We start from the raw sequence: 17,600 nt of genomic DNA, 5'->3' as shown, positions 1-17,600 counted from the left end.
TTAATGGAAGGTAAATTGAAACGTACAGATAAATGTATATAAATGTAGGTAAATTTAAAATGTGAAAATAAATTGCATTTTTAATGGGACAAGTTTGTTAAATAACTGCAAAGTCTGAAAATTCAAGAAACCATTTGTTTCATATATATATTATTTTGGTATTACAATGTTTCAAATATATGTATATTTTTATCCCAATTTATGTTTTACTTTATTGTTAATTTTCAATCTCGATTAATTTTTCTATTATGTCTCACGTTCAGGTGCGGGACAGAGAAGCAATGCACATGCCTTACTCTCTCATCGTTTCCAAACGGGGTTCAACTGAGCAAAGTGAGTATAAAAGCGGAACACAAATATTTTCGTTGAGAATTCGTTGCGCCACTTTCGAAGAGTCAAGACGTGTTTTTTACCTGTGATTCGTGTACAACGTTGTTCATTAAACTCGGCTTACACACACACACACACATAGAAATAACAAAAGAGAGCGAGAGAGAATCTGTGAGAAGACTGAACAGTGTTGTTGTTTAGAGCGAGTCGACAAGTGTGTACAGCATCCGCGTTAGCCCGTGCAAGAGAAAGAAACGAAGCTAACTGATATTTATTTATCTTCATTTCCAGTTGTCTCTCACAAGTTGTTGGCTTCTAGCGCGTTTTTATCGTCACTTTAGCTGGTTGTGTGTTGTTGTGTTGTGCTCCGTCCGTCGTTTTGGTGTGTGCAGTTGGGTGTGGTATCCAAAATATAATAAAGAAAAAAGAAATTAGTTTTGTATACAATAAATAAAAAGAAACAACAAAAAATATTATAAATATGTGGCGCACGCTAGTGGCCTCCATCCTTCTGCTAAATGCCATAGCCTTTGGTCAGCGAACGCCAACGATTTCGTATATAACACAGGAACAAATCAAGGACATTGGCGGCACAGTGGAATTCGATTGTTCTGTACAATATGCCAAAGAATATAATGTACTCTTTCTGAAAACTGACTCCGATCCGGTCTTCCTATCGACGGGCTCAACACTCGTGATCAAAGATTCACGTTTCTCGTTGCGTTACGATCCAAACAGTTCCACATACAAACTGCAGATCAAGGATATACAGGAGACTGATGCGGGTACCTATACCTGCCAAGTGGTGATCTCCACCGTCCACAAAGTGTCTGCCAGTGTGAAGCTATCGGTGCGTCGTCCGCCAGTCATATCCGACAATTCCACGCAATCCATAGTGGCCAGCGAGGGAAGTGAGGTGCAAATGGAATGCTATGCCAGTGGTTATCCCACACCTTCGATTACATGGCGACGCGAAAATAATGCCATATTGCCAACGGGTAAGCCTTGTACATATTAATAAGCTATTCGTGCCATATATTTCGTAAATGCCTAAATTGTTGGGCCATAGATAGAGATACATATTCTCTTTTACTTAAATAAAGTTGTACGTTGGGGCGCTGTTCCAGCTCTCTCTCCCGCACACACACACAAAAACACATATTACACCTATGTGTTTGTGTATGTGTGTGAGAGTATGGGGCCTCTCTTTGAGTGTGACCATGACTCACTCAGGCGTCTCCATTGGCTTTATGTCGCTCTCTCTCTCTCTTTCACCTGTTTACCGTTTTCGCGGGATTCATAAATTTTGCATTTTTCTTGACCACTTTTCACCGAAAATTCCCGCTAAAAGAAAATCGTTTAACTTGTAACAAGTGCCGAAATACACTTAGTATTTAGTTTTCGTGGAAAAGCTAATAAAATCATATACAGGTAGCACCTAGAACCTGAAGATAGCTCAAGGTTAATCCCAGACAGGTGCTAAGAACCTTTTCTTTCTCTCCTTTGTTTTTGCTTGCCATTACGTTTACCTGAGTGTTTAGCTCTAGGTATCTCTTAACAAGATCAGCAGCGTCATTTAGGACCTCGACAAAAGCAATTAGTGTAACTAATCCAAATTCGGATGCCTTGGCACTCCCTTGAGAGACAATGCTTTCATGCGTTTGAGCAATCTTTTAATTACTTGAGCATTGAATAGCCATTTATGGCGAATGAATTTCTATCAAAATGGGTGTGGGGGTGGCCTGTGGGTGTGTAAGTGTGTGGGCTACTTAAAATGGTCAGAGGGTAAGCTATTTAAGTTAACCACAAAAAAAAAGAAGAAATTAACTTGGTTACGCTTCAGAGATTTATGTATGTATGTATTTTCATGTACTTTCTGGGGGTTCAAAGCGAGTTTTCACACTTTTCTTCATGCTTGCAGAAATTTTAAAGAGCTTAAACCAACAGAAAAGGTAGTCCAAAGTATAGGAATAGGAATCAGGAATGGAGGCGGTTTCAAGGAGAGTTCTGGTCCTTTGTGCCGCCCTAACGGGTTTGTGTTGTGTTTTTTTCCCCATTTCACATTCGACAACTTCAGCACGCGCAATTGCTTCCGCAACTTGAAAACGTTTCCACGGAACGTTTGATGGGTCTGCACAAACAACAACAACAACAACAACCCATGCAAAATGTGTGTGTGTGTGTTTGTGTGTTTGGAGGGGTGTGTATATCAGACACGGTCTTGGGCTTTATAAAAATCCTAACCTGGGCGTGTACAGTGCAACAAAAAACCAAGTAAACAACTCACAATGCATGCCGAATGGCCAAGGGCTCTGATCCTTATCCCCTTCCACCATCGACAACCTTCTCCCTTTTATTCTTCTTGCTCATGCAGAGGCTACATAATTTCTATTTTGATATTTCACAAATACAATATAATACAAAATATATAAATTACAAGCTAAAAAGGTAAAAAAACCAAACAATGGAAAATGTGTTGTAAAATGCAAACAAACAAGCGGCCGACATGCCGACCTCTAAGCAACCCTAAACCATAGCACGGCCCGAGGTAAGGACCCGCCCAGAGTTTCCAAAAAAACTGAAAGGAACCCCTAATCAAACATTTCCGCTGATGCAAGCTGTTTTTTTTTTTCGACAAAGGGTCACAAGAGAAGAAGGAGAGAATAAGGTTCAAATGCCAATTTGTGCCCGTTGCCATGCAAATCAATTGGTTCGATGATCAAACATTAATTCTCTGATATACAAATAGATAGTAGCAGAGAGAGAGGGGGGAGGGAAAGGTAGAGGGAGACATGTGCGCCACCTGGCCTAGCCTGGCCCATAAGTTTGCTTAGCCAAGCACAAAAATTTCCATAACAAATAATGCAATAATAATAAAACTCACCTTGGCTTCAATTTCAATTTTCTTTATTGTTTCTTTGCCCCTTCCCCCCCACCAAACCCTCGGTAAATCACGTGAGGTCAAAAACTAAGCCAAAGTCAGCTAAAAATTTCACCAACTCGTTGCAATTGCAATATTGAATTAAGATTAAGAAGTTTGTGAAATGTATTCTCTTGTATCTTGAGTGATGTCATATTGTTTACAACATGCAAGTTTCTTCTCAAAGATATACTCATTAGATCCTCTGTAAATTGTCATTTTGTTTTAAGTTTCACATATGGCGACCTACTTAATTGTTGTGTCTTATCTCTCATCATATGATCCAAGCTGAAAATTTGGCCATACGTTTATCATTAAACACTTGAGCTATTTTAAATATATTCACTTTCTATTTACCTTTTGGAAATTGTTTTGATAGATTAGAAAACATTTTTGACCATTTAAACCGATTGTATTTCAAAGTTGTAGCTATTGTGATTGTAAGTTTTAACGAATTTGTGTTGGTAAAATTGTGTTTTTCTTGGGTCTAAGGCGTTTCAATAGAAATAATCTCTGTTTAAAACAAAATAATAACAATTCTTGTGGATCCTTAAAATGAAATATGGTGAAATATTAATAAAAAATAGCAAAATGTCACTCATTCCACTTTCTTGTAATTTTTTATCATGGTATTAAAAAAATATACTTAAATCAAGATAAAGATCTCTGTCCTTTATCGTCTTATATATTGTTAAGCCAATAAAGCTCTTCCTATTGATAGAAAACTAACCAAAAACGATTTTGAAATACATAATACGATTTTTTTCAATTTCAATTTTTTCAAAAATGATTACCAGAAAATTTACACGATTTTAACGTCTGTGACTTTTAGTGAGTTGAATCAAAAGTTAGTTGACAATTAACTTTTTTATATTTTTCAATAAATGCTATTGAAAATTGTTTCTTCAATATGTCTTCAATATGCTGAGAACAACAAATTGCAAAAATTATACACATGTTTTTTAAGGCAACGAAAAAACTAAAGTGATAAAAATTGAAATTCCCCTAATCTCATTTCTGCATGTTCTTAATTGCTTATAGAGAAATTTTTATTAGTTAGCAATAACCGACGAGAAAATTCAATTTAAAATTTATGTTGCAACAATTAAATTCATTAGCATTATAATTGAATAAGAAATCAATCAATTTAAGATACATTTAGTCATATTATAAACATATTAGGAATATGTTGTTTTATTATGCTATCCTTATTATATTTGGTTTATTTTTAAAGTATTTTTAGACCGAATTGAAGCCTAAAAGAGAATTACTCATGCTTTTGCTTAATATATTCTGCCAAAAATTGTTGAGTCAAGTTTTTCTTTTTAAGAGCTATGAATGAATCATTTGATTATGTCTATAGAAAAGAATAGTGTAAGAATGGAAGTGATTTCTTTTTGTGTAGAATTTCAATTTTAAACATTGTAATAACATTTAATTTTATATATCTAAATTGTGATGTATAGATAGTTTTCCTGTGATTTAGGTTCAAGTGCAGGAAGTATCTATAACTTAAGAATAGGAGTCTCTCTCTCTCTCTCTCTCAGTCTAGGCGTTATCATACTCCACTCAATTGACATTAATTGGTCAATTATGTGGAAAAAAAGATCAGTAGACGATCCCTCCCTTCCTCTCTCTGTCTGTCTGTCTGTTGCTGTCTCCGTCTTGTGTTCGTCACCCTATAATGAAAGCTACTTGAGTGTAAATAAGTGAAAAATTCATTTTTCAAGTATTCCAATTTTGCTAATGAAATATCTAAAATGCAATTTTAATCGTTTGTGGGGGGAGGTGGGTCGGGAGGGGGAGGAACATCTCATCTAATCAGAGAGGGTGAATTTTATGTAAATTTTGTTTTTGGTATTTAGATTGAATATTTAATTTACGCAACGATAAAATTTCGATGCGCAATTGATGCTATCACTTGAGATCTCAATGGGGCGTGGCATGTGTGCATGGATAGCAAATTAGTTGCCCTTTGCCGAGAGGGTGGCCTTCTGATTTGGTTAGTGGGAATGAGATGAAAATATTTGCAAGTAATTAGGCTTTGGGCAAATAACAAATAAAAATAGCCAACTGCAAAGTGTGGGCAAAAGGGATTGCCTTCTCTCTCCCACTCTCTCTCTCTCTCAAACTCTCCTTTCTAATGCTTCTGTTTGCTCTCATTCCCATTTCGTTTCGCATCCTGTTTCCTGTTTTAACTGATGCCTGCAATTGTTATTGTTGTTGTTGTTGTTGTTATTATTATTGCAGAAGAAGAACTACCAAAGCGCAATGCAAAAAGGGAAAAAACTGAAAAACTTGTTTCGAAATGTTGGTTGCTGGGGCAACGACCATAGCAAAACTGAAAGAAAAAGAAACAACAACTAAACTGGGCAACTGACCGCTTCACGAGGAGGAGAGGAGGAGGTGGAGGAGCGGCTTCTCTCTTCTTTGTGGTCATATTGTGTCACTAGGTGTGTGTGTGTGTTGTGTGTGTGCAAGTCATAACTCTTTGGGTATTGTTGTTCTTGTTCCAATTTCTCATTTATACAGTGAAAACTTTCTTGCTCGGCTTAAGAGGGACACAATTTTGAAAAGGAAATGTTAGTTGCAGAGATAAAGTCCACGCAATGGAGGTGTCGCTTTTTGCTAGTTCTCACTGTAGTTACCTATGCATAGAAGTTTGTATGTATGTATGTATAGTAAGTCAAAGAAGTAATGCCACACTAGAAAAATATTCAACCATCAGGACTTTTGTTTCATTATTCAAAAGAAAATGTAAATATTAAATGAACTCGATTTAATACACAAGAAATTTTATTTCATTTTATTGTAGAGGCCATAGAAAAACCAAACAATATTTCTAATTACAGTAAAGGATAGTGTTTAATGAATAGAATGTTTTTATGCGTTTTGAAGTCGAACTTTTCTATACACCTAGACCTCGCTTTGCGTTGAGGATACGTTCCAAAAAAACACGACGCAAACTGAAACGACGCAAAGTGAATTAAGATTTTCTATAGGCAACCATGGAAAGATCAAAGATAGGTTCCCGGGCCATGAAAATACTACTTTTTAGAAAGAAAAATTTAACAAAGTAAACATTTAAAAACAAAAATGTTATTGCATTCATTCATTAAAAAAAAAACTGTTTCCATTAAATCAAAATAACCTATTCAATTATTTATCTTTATGAGTTTTTAGTGGCTTCGTTCACCAAAAGTTTGTCCAGAGTTTGGTGAATAGCTTTTTTGTGTAAATTTAAATAAATTTCTTGGTAGCAGTTGATGTTTGCAGCTACCGCCTGGGATACCTTAAAACTTCTGTCATTGTCAGGATCGTTTTTTATGAAAATTCTCCATTGCTTCGTCAATCAAGCCCATCGCTTTTGAAATTTGTTTGGAGGTTAAACACTGTTCTACGAACATTTCTACTAAACCCCGAGTTTTGATAGCAAGACGCAATTATAAACAGAAGTACATAGGTAAGCTAGATGTCAATGTTGAAAAACGTAAAACTGCCAAAAATTCAAAGGCAATGTTGGTAAAAGTTGATATTGGCGTTGCCACAATAGCTGATTAAGAAAAAAAAGTTAAAAACTCGAACTCAAAACAACGCAACAACGAGAATCTAACGACGCACAGTGAAAATTAGTACTAATAAAGCAGCGACGCAACTTCGAAAAAATGCAAAACGAAACGACGCAAAGCGAGGTCTAGGTGTACTATATTTCTATATAATGAAGTTCTGTTCACGGTGAATTCATATGAAGCTTTTTCTTAAATTTTCACGAGCTCTATCGAATTTCTACAGTGAAGTTCTAAATAGTAAACAAAATCTTCAAAATTTAAGTATTCAAAATGAATTCAATTTATTCTTATGAAGCGAAATAAGTACTTTTGAGTAAAATATACGATAATGTTTATCTAGGTGGCTCACTTGAGAGATTCTCCCACAAATGTATTCCAAGTTTTCTTATCAAGTAAGAACATATATGTACATATATAATGAATCCATTATTTTTGATCAGAATTTTAAAAGGGATAGGATAATAAGGCATATATTCAAAGTAAGAAGAAACTCTCATTACTACCAATTATGATAAACTTCTTCAACTCTTGATGAACTTGACATAATGTTAAAGACAATAATAATTTGCCAAACAATATCTTTAAGTATTGTAGAAGACTTTTTTGAGGATAAAGGTAAAAGATTGTAAACTAAAGTAAAAAAAAACCATTTTTTTTTTAAATGCGATAAAAAATTGTACAATTTTAACATTAAAAGTTACATAACTCAAGGGAATTGTGAGACCTTTTTAAAAGTAATGGTATTTGTATGTGTGTATATAAAATTGTTTTTGTTATCCTTGGGTACTTCATTATAAGGAATTTGGATTTTATTATGCTAAACCTTAATTAATATCGACTTGGGCGCGTCTTTGGCAGCTTACAGATATTCAATTTTTCTAGGACTATATGGACGATGATTCATGATTCCCTTTAAACACTCCAATAGATTCATATCAAGAATCCTGATACCTCTATGAGTCACTGTATGTGTGTGTTTGTGACTGTGACTATGTGACGCCATTTTCATTTCCCTAGGCCGTTTTCAGCTTATCACACATTAGCAAGAGAAGAATATTTCAAATTTAAATTCCCTTTTTTTCTCTCCCCTTGTGTTATTTACTTAGCACTTTTCATGTGTCCATGTTATGTCACCTCAGAGTCGTCCGGTCGGTCGTCCGTTCGGTTGGTCGGATCTTTTTAATCCTTATCACAAGGGCAGGCAACGGCAAAATGTCTCTAACTTACTATTTGCTCAACGGCTTTGAGCCAATATTTATTTAGGCTCGGCTCGGCTCATTCCATGTAAGATTTATTATATACACGGAAAAATACATACATTCATCAGGGTGGCAATCTTTTACTTTCTGTGTGTTTTTCTTTTACCTTTTTTGGCATAATTGCTATTTTAATAGTGTGTTCATCATTTTCAAGTACAGTCTGCCCTCAATGAATTGCAATTGCTCTTTTGTGTGTCTCTTTCTCTTTCTCTGCGTGTGTGTGTGTGTGTGGATATGGAAGTGTAATCCAATAAATGACATTGTCGTCGGGTAGAGATATAATGTTCAACTTGTGCTCGAAGAAATCACTTTTCAAAAGTCAACAACTAAGACTGTCTGCCTGTTATGCCTATTGAGGGTTGAGCAAGTCGTCGGTGGTTTGCTTAGTTCGTGGGTGGGTGGGCGGTTGAGTGGGGTTTTTCTGATTCTCAATCTTTAAGGGGGTTGCCACGGGTTTTCTGGTTCGTGTGCGGTTTTCCTTCCTTTTTTTTTTATTTTTGCACCAAGAAAGGCAAAGACCAAAGTGGGTGCATTCACATGTCTCAAGAGCTTGTTATATGCTCAATATATGTACATATGTGCATGTGTGTGTGTATCGGTGTGTGTGTGTGTGTGTGTGTGTGCAGAACGACAACAACGCTGGAGCCCCCTTTCACTTCTTGATCCTCTTTCCACTCATAATGTTGATGTTACTTGATGAGTTTGGGTGACAAAACAGGAAGAGGCCACAAATTTGCACAGGCTGGCAATTTTTGCTAGAACAACAACAAGAGACCAAGCAGTGCCAAGAGGGAGAGAGAGAGAGGGAGAAAGAGATAGCGAGAGATGATGATGAACGATGGGACACACAATGATCATCATTGGGGCCAGGTGTTATTTGTGGCCATTCAATTTAAATGAAAATTTCAATAGTTCAAAATGTTTTTTCGAAAGGGGGGCTGAAATATAAACAAACAAGTGCAGACGAAGCCAAAAAACAACAGGCATCATCCCTTTGTAAACCTCAAGCACCTCGGCATCTAACAGAGCTATGATTCTTAAATTTTGTATACGCTAATTAAAGAGTTTTAAACAAAACATACTTCAAAATCCATAAAATTGCTACTATAAAACTTTAAGAAATCGACTGTTAAAATATGGGTTTCAAAATATGTTTGAGAAAATAAATGTTTAAGATCTACATATATCTATCAGTAAAAGTTATATGGGATTTCTTATAGGGAAATTAAACTCATTGAAACCCATCAAATTTCTAATGTCAAATTACTTTTACGGTTAAAGTAGAAGAGTTATGTGTATAAAAAGGTTTCAGAAATAAAATGTTTCAATTTTATCGAAAGATAATTTGGAGACTTTAATTTCCTAACAGTATCAGTTCAGTAGAAACCTCACAAAAACATTAAAGAGTCAAATATGACACATTAGTTTATAAAAATCAGTTTCCTTACTCAAGTAACTTACGTTACGAGGTAGAAAGTCTAAGTTTTTATATAGACAAATTTGACTATATTGCAATGCAAACCTTGACATCCATAGAATTGCGACTGCTAAAACAGTCAATAATCTTAAAATAAAGGTTTCCAAACAAGATATTCTACTACAATACACATACATCTTAAAATCAATCTACTTGCCATTTCAAAACCAAACAAAACAGTATCTCACCTGAAGTAACTGACATTCTAAATGAGTTACTGCTCTAAAATTTTGTATAGGTATAGCTTAAGTCGTAATATAAAACATACTATCGAATGAAGTGATTCACCACAATCCTTCGTTTTGAATCCTCTAAGAAATATGCCTATCCAGTCGTTGTCGACCCAGAATTCTTTTGTTATCTAGCATTTCATCTATAGACCTACATTCATATCGGGTCTTTGGCAAAATTCCATTTCAAATGGCTTTCATTTGGGCAAAAGAAAAAAGTATTAAAAAGTGAAAATCCATTCGACAAGCAAACATCATGGCAGAGTAAACTCTTTTAATTGGATTTGGCAGTGTAGAAGCATAAATGTGGATGTGGATGTGCGTGCCTAGAGCAACCATTCTGGATCAACTGGGTTGAGTTTTTTTGGGCTTTGGGTTCGGGAGTCTGAGTCTGAGACCGGGTCGGGGTCTGGGTCTGGAAGTGTGCAGCAGGCGCAAATAATCTGAACCGTCATTAAATGCACACCCGTTTGTTGCCCAGTTGCCGCCGTCGCTCTATTCCCGTTGCCAGGCTTTGATTATGATGAGTCACACGTGGTTATGGCTCTTGGTGGTGGTGGTGCATTAACATTCATAATTTCCACATGGCAACGTTTTATGCTACAGAATTTTGTTGACATTTGAAGTGTTCGAAAGAAGAGTTGAAGTAAAAAGTGGACTTGCATATATGTACATATGTAGTTCTCTTTGCCAAAGTACTTTTCCACGAATCTAGCTTTCTTTTGATTTCTCTACTCTTTCTCTTTCGCTCCCTCTGTAATGCCGCGACTTTGTCGAAATTGCAGGAAATTGAAAAGGAAAAACAAATATGGCCACAGGCGCTTTTCCATTCCAAGCATTTTACAACGAGTTTGACTTTTTATTTTGGGCCCTTCTCTGATTGGTGGCTGATCCGTTTACGTATCTTATGTCGTGTTTTTTTTTTTTTTTTGCATGCCATTTAATTTCCATTTCCATAAACGACTTCTAGTTGTTGTTTTTCGGTGGTTGATTACACAAAATGGCCGTTGAGCCCTTTCCCTCCGCTACTTCTCACGGGTGTTTTTTTAATATAGTTCATCAAATTTGTTGTTGCAACCCTATTAAAAAATATTTTGTTGTCGTCAAACAACAATTTTCCAAACCAGCGCGTCCAAAACGAATGTGCGATGGACAAAAAGTCATTGAAGCGACTCGAAAAACGAAAAGTGAACCCAGGCGTAGTAGGAGGTGTAGGTGAACCTGTCAACATGACAAAGTCCCCAGTCTAGTCATTTCCTTCTAGCCCGGCCTAGGCTGAGTTACAAAAGATGAGCCTAAAACCTTTTTCTTTTACCTCCTAGACCTTAACTTACCTGCCGTGTGTTTGTGTGTGTGTGTATCTTCTCGAATCCTTTTCAAAGGTTGAGGCCTAGTCTTGGTCTCTTTTCCTCTACCTGTTCTTCACTTTTCTCACCTTGCACAATTTTCGTTTTCTGCTTTTTGTTTCTTTTTGTTGTGTTTGTTTCACTTGCCTTTAACTGACAATTTATCTCGGCTTGAATGTTTGCCCAAGGGATGCAGAGTTGGAGTCGGTTGCATTCTGTTTGAGCAAGAGAGAGAGAGAGCGAGAGGGGGAGGAGGTGGAGGAGACAGTGAGATGATGCAGACAGGTTCCTAAAAACAAATGGCTTTTGCCTCTGGTTTCCTCTTCTGTCTTTGCTGTCTGATTTTTCATTACTTGCACCTCTGTCGGAGTGCTGGAGTGTGTTTTTCTTTCATTAGTTGCATTTTCCAACGCGTCATCATCATCGTCTCCTCTCTCTCTCTCTCTGTCTTTCTCTCTCTCACTCTCTGCTAGAGGGGGCCAAAGTGTTTTTAATTCTCTCATTAGTAACAGAAATTACACCAAACACATACACAGCATTTAGACACGGGAGAAACGCATAGAGAGTTGAACAGAGAAAGAGCGAAAAAGATTTCCGGCTTTTGCCCTATGCGGGTCTGCAGTCACTCACTCCGTCACTTAGTCATTCATTCATCCAGTCAGTCAGTCAGTCAGTCATTCAGCACTCTCATTATAAATGATTGAACTCTATTCCTCGACTGATCCCCCTCCCCTTCCCCATCATCATCATCATCATGTCTCATAGAACTTGTAATTTGTCATATTAATGGAAACCCAAATACCCTACTGCAACAGAGCATCCTGCATCTAATGGTTCTAGTTATGTTTTTCATTCATTTTTTCGGTTTGCTCCTTCCTTAATTATATTTCTTGTTTTCCAAAATGATATATGAGCCAAAGCACGCTCCAATTACATAAGAGTTTGAAAGAGTTTTTCATACATAAATCTCGAATAACCCTCAAAAAGTGTCGGGAAACATTCTAGAATACATTTTGAGATCATATTTCTTTGTCTCGCCGATCTTTAACTGTGTGTGTGCATTGTGTTTGGCATAAATAATTACCAATTAAATATTTGCCACTAAATGTCATAGTCAGTCTCGACAGTCTTCGACTGGGACACGCCCCAATTAATTTAAGAAAAACTCTTCTTTGTCTGTTTTTCCTTGTCTTTTCCAACGACTATTATTGTTTGTGACTTGTCTCTAACGGTTGACATACGAAAAAACGTTAAATGGATATTTAAATTTCTGCTGGGAAAAAAGAAAACAAAATGTATTTGGAAATTAAATAAAATGTACTTTGTATCTTTTTAAACCTACCTATGTATCTATTTATGTATCTACCTACCTGACTTGCATATCATTTCATGCAAGAGTTGAGCAGAAAAGTTAACACTTTTTTTTTATTGCGTACTTTTTTCTTTCATTTTATTTATTTATTTATTTCTTTCTTTCTACCATGACTTTTCTCTTACCCTATACTTTGGCATAGAGTGAAGGGGTATATTGAAATTTGAAAAGAATTTCCAGCATGCTTAATTAACGTCAAAGTCTATATCTCATTATCTCCTTAAATTCTAAACAGAATTTAAAAAAAAACACTCACAGGTCAAGTCGAGAAAAGATTAGCTTCGTTTCATCAACACTCATAAAAATATTATATATTCACTTAACTTATCAATTTGGGGGTACAAGTTCATCTCTAAATCACATTATAAAACGTTCTTTTTAAATCAGAATTGAATTAATTAAGATTAATAATGTAGGTACACCTAATTAGCATTTGAATTTTTTTAAATCAATTTTTAAAGGACTGATTATTTGATCTATTATGGTTTTAAAATTCTCTGTAAGAGTTTTATGATGATTAAATCGGGTATATTTTATTCAGGATTTGATGATTTTTATTCAATTTTCTCTGAAACATAAAAGACTTTAGTCAAAAAAACAGAAATGTTTAGCTTATGTCGGCTATGTTTTATTTAAATATCAGATACGATCAGCTGAGCTACATATATGTATGTATTCTAATTTTCTAGAGTTATTATTGTTTAAACCTTAAAATTGTTCGTAATATTTTCAAAAAAAAGAGTCACAATTTCACAAAGTGTGAAAAGAAACTTGAAGGGCACCATCAGTCATAAAAAGATATTGTGGTTTTGAGAAAAAATCAATAATCGTATTTTTTAAAAAACTATAAAATGTAAATATTATTAGACAGAAGAGAAAATGTACACAAATGTCAAGGCCAAAAAATAAATAAATAAAATTAGCTAAAAAATGGCTGGAGAAGTTATTTTGAACTCAAAAAGAGTCTCTCTGCTTTTAAGTTATTAAAAAAATTCTTTAAAATCATAATAATATAATTTTTACATCTGAAAATTTTAGCATCTGAGAAAAAATCAATAAACAATATGTATATTCTTGACCCTTTTTCACTTGTTCTTGGTACAATGTCAAGAAAAAAGTATTGTATAAAAATGAATTCTTGTTTTTTAACACACAAGTGTGTAAACTTTAAAGATACATATTTCACAGCTGTTTTTAAAATTAATGAACATTTGAGCTTAATTGGTTTAGTAGGCAAATCAAATGTGTTTTCGGAATATAAATTTCAGCTATAATAAATATTAAAGAGTGAATTCAAGTTAGTCATTTTTACAAGTCGATTGTTGCATTTTGAGTGTTTGCCTAATATTGCAGGGTATCTCAGCAGTCAAAGGCAAGCTGAGCTTAATGCCCTTTGGTTTGTGTATAGCAGCTGCTACTGTTTTTGTGGTCAGGCTTTTAGAGAAATGAAATCTATGAAAGTTTACAGATAGAAGCGCAACAGAGAAGTGAAACCTGTTTCATGTGGTTGGCTTATTGTGTGAGTGGTCAAAAGTTGTTTAGGCAATTGTTTTTCGAGAGACATTCTGTTTGACAATTGGCCAATTAAACATTTGTCTATACACAAACACGCCGTCATGTCTTCGAATGCATTTTATGCCTCCTCCTCCTCCTACATCAAAGATATATTGAAATGAATTTGTTACCATTTGGCCCGCATCACGACCGTCTCTCCCTGTTGCCCTCTTTTGAGTTTACGAGTTCGTTGATCGTCATCAGAGAGGGAGGGAGAGAAAGAGACATGCTGTCAATTCAATTTTAATCAAACATCATGCTTTACTTCAATAATTCCCAGGCGCAATTAATTTGAAATGTTTTTGCCAGGCGCACAAAATACACACACAAACCCTTTCAGTTTGAACTCCCATCCCCTCCCATCTTTCCAGCATCGCCCGCATTTGAATGTGGCATTCCTAGCGAGCTTGGTCAATGGCTTCTCTTTAGCTTTTCTATGTAGTTTTGTGTCAATTGTTTAAGCTTGTTTGAGTCGGAGTAGACACCTCCTCGCCAGCTCCTGGCTCAGCTCAGCCTATGTATCATTCTCCTATCCATTTGGCACTCTGCTGCCAACTTCCGGTTATGTTCTAAGGGGCACCTTTTGCGAATGCGAATTCGCATTTACGCTTCAGTTGGCTTGGCAGGCGCCTGCCCACCCTGCACCCTCACTCTGCGCACTGCATTCCCATTTTGAGAAGGGCCCAAAGTGCATCTGCTCCCTTTCCCTATCTCTCATGAAATTAGTTTGCACTGCAAATACACACTAGATGGTAGATGGTTAGAAAAAACGCTTGGTTGGCTGGCTGGCTTGGCTTGGCTTGGCTTGGCTTGGCTTGGCTTGTTAGAGGTCATTAACGTTTCTATTGTATTTGGATCACAACCTCTAGAATCCATTCCATGGACAATCAAAAGGTCACCCACTACCGTTTAAGTGCTTACGGATGTTGTGCCAGTTGGGTGTATGCAATAGGGATTTTACTTTTCGTTCGTGGCGGCTCATTAAAACCAGATTTAAATCTCTAACAACGACAACGATTACAACGGCTGCACAAACACAAAGGCCCAGAGCGTTTAAACGTGTTGTTCCATTCAATGGAACACTTCTCTCGGTGACATTTCTCACTCGAACGCGCATTATCAAGCAATGAATACAATGAAAACTGATATTGACTATATATACACTTACTATATAATCATTATATGAACTTGCTACCTACTGATACTGCAGCCAGTTCATTATTTTGTTGTTCTAGCTAAATGTTTTGAAAAATTAATGGCTCCGAGCTGCCATAGTCCCTAAGGGATCTGGTTTGATTTAGGTCGGGGGTTAGACAGGGGTTATTGCGGAGAACCGTGAAAAACGGTTTGAGTGATTAAAAATCAATTTGCTTTTACAACTATTTAGAACAACTCGTTACAATTCTCGTTAGTTTGGGTAACGAAAGGCAATTGATGGATATGTGTGAAAAATTGAATTTTTTTCTATTATATTCTATTCTGAAATAAAATTTATATCATTAGGAAAGAAATGCAAATTGAATGTAAAAGTTATATCTAAGATTGTTTAGTCAATATTTGTTAGAAAGTATTTGAAACATTTCCCTCTAAGCTAAAACAAAGTATAATCGTTTAAACCTAAGAATTTCGTAAATTTTTATAGAATGGAACGCGAGGTCCTACCAAAACTACAATTAACTAAAAGGTTAATAGGTTAATATTAAACTTCATAGTGTAAAAAGCAATAACTTATAACTGAATAAACAGGAATTCGAACGAATTCATGCTAAAAATATAGTTTTTTTTTAAGTCTGTGCCAAATGAAGTTATAGATTTTCTCTCTACTAAGGTAACAAAATAGATAGATCTTTAGTAACTCAAGTAAGACTATTTATGATAATAAATATGGGTAATTTTTTAGCCTAGGGTTCCACTACTGGAGAAGGTTACAATATGATAGACGATTAAATTACTATTTCCATTCAGCTAACAAGGGGAACTTCAGGTATACAAATCACAGATTTGGATGAATTTTGGATATTTTGTAGAATAATAAATCGCGTTTAAAGCTATAGCTTCTATGACTATGACTATGACTATGACTTCTATTTTTTAATCTTAACTCTAGTTTCTTTTTAGAAATTTTATAGAGCATTTCGTTTATTTGAATGTTAAATTGGAAGTTCTTCTTTGGGTTTACTTATTTGTAATCTGTTTTCAATGGGTTTTAAAATTAAAGCATTCCTTAGAAAGTAGTTTAGTATCTTAACTTGTACATGTTAAAACACTTAAACTAACTCACATTTAATTCCTTTTCATTTACAGACAGTGCCACCTATGTGGGTAATATATTGCGCATAAAATCGGTGAAGAAGGAGGATCGCGGCACTTACTACTGTGTGGCAGACAATGGTGTCAGCAAGGGAGATCGTCGTAATATAAATGTGGAAGTTGAATTTGCTCCAGTCATAACTGTGCCCCGTCCTCGTCTGGGTCAGGCTCTGCAATATGACATGGATTTGGAGTGCCACATCGAGGCTTATCCACCACCGGCCATTGTCTGGACCAAGGATGACATTCAATTGGCCAACAATCAGCACTATAGCGTATCGCACTTCGCCACCGCCGATGAGTACACCGATTCCACATTGCGTGTGATCACCATCGAGAAGCGTCAATATGGTGATTATGTGTGCAAGGCCACCAATCGCTTTGGCGAGGCCGAGGCTCGTGTCAATCTGTTCGAGACCATCATTCCCGTATGCCCGCCAGCTTGTGGACAGGCCTACTATGGTGGAGCCGAGACCGGAGCAGCTACCTCTTTCGCTTTAGTAGCCATTGTCCTGGCTATGATGTTTGCCAGATAAGCGATTACGTCTCTTCAGTCTTTCTATCCAATGCCTCAGCTCCCAAATTGCTTCAAAATCTCCCTAAGAAACCAACTCCAAAATTCGAATACATTACATATAATAGGAATCTGCATAACTGATGATGATATACATACAAACACCCAATAGATGTCTATATAAACCATAACATTCCAAGTCGCAAAAGAAAAAGAAAAAAAACAAAAACGTAATAGAAAACATTCTAGAAATATTCCACAATTTTAACGATTTCTATTATAATTTCCAAGTTTCAAACGTCCAATATATATTAGTTGCTTTAAGTTAATTATGCTAAGTGAGAAGAATTAAATGGAAGAAAGCAATATACTAGATCTGATTTAACTTTGGAATGTCTAAGTTATTGTAGCACCTTAAAATTCTCGAATATCGAACTCGAATCCAATGCATTTCAATTCTCTGCCCGTTTTAATTTCTAATTCTTTTTTTTTTTTCGTTTGTTCTGTTTTATGTTTAAGCTAAGAATGACAATTCTCGATATCACATCACAAGCACTAAATTTAGCTTAAAAGGAGAATAAACTTTATTTTTTTATTAAATAAAACAATAAAGTTTTTCTTTCGTAATGGCAAATTTTACAACTAATTTTCCCTATTTGACAACTCGTTTGAATTTGTTGTGCCCAGTTAAAAAAAAAAATCGAAAATGTAACAACAAC

General features: G+C 35.7%; 1 protein-coding gene across 1 annotated transcript; it reads left to right on the top strand.

Annotated features, from left to right (window-relative positions):
• Nucleotides 1-362: 362 nt before the first annotated feature.
• Nucleotides 363-17,486, top strand: LOC6643300 (lachesin). Its single transcript, XM_002066077.4, has 2 exons — nucleotides 363-1,328; nucleotides 16,362-17,486. The coding sequence occupies exons 1-2, from the start codon at nucleotides 812-814 to the stop codon at nucleotides 16,901-16,903; spliced, it is 1,059 nt and encodes a 352-aa protein (XP_002066113.3). The 5' UTR covers nucleotides 363-811; the 3' UTR covers nucleotides 16,904-17,486.
• The last annotated feature ends 114 nt before the right edge of the window (nucleotides 17,487-17,600 follow it).

The sequence above is a fragment of the Drosophila willistoni genome (assembly GCF_018902025.1).
Source record: "Drosophila willistoni isolate 14030-0811.24 chromosome 2L unlocalized genomic scaffold, UCI_dwil_1.1 Seg168, whole genome shotgun sequence".
NCBI lineage: Eukaryota > Metazoa > Arthropoda > Insecta > Diptera > Drosophilidae > Drosophila > Drosophila willistoni.
The sequence above is the reverse complement of the archived record's forward strand: the minus strand, read 5'-3'. Positions and strand labels throughout refer to the sequence as shown.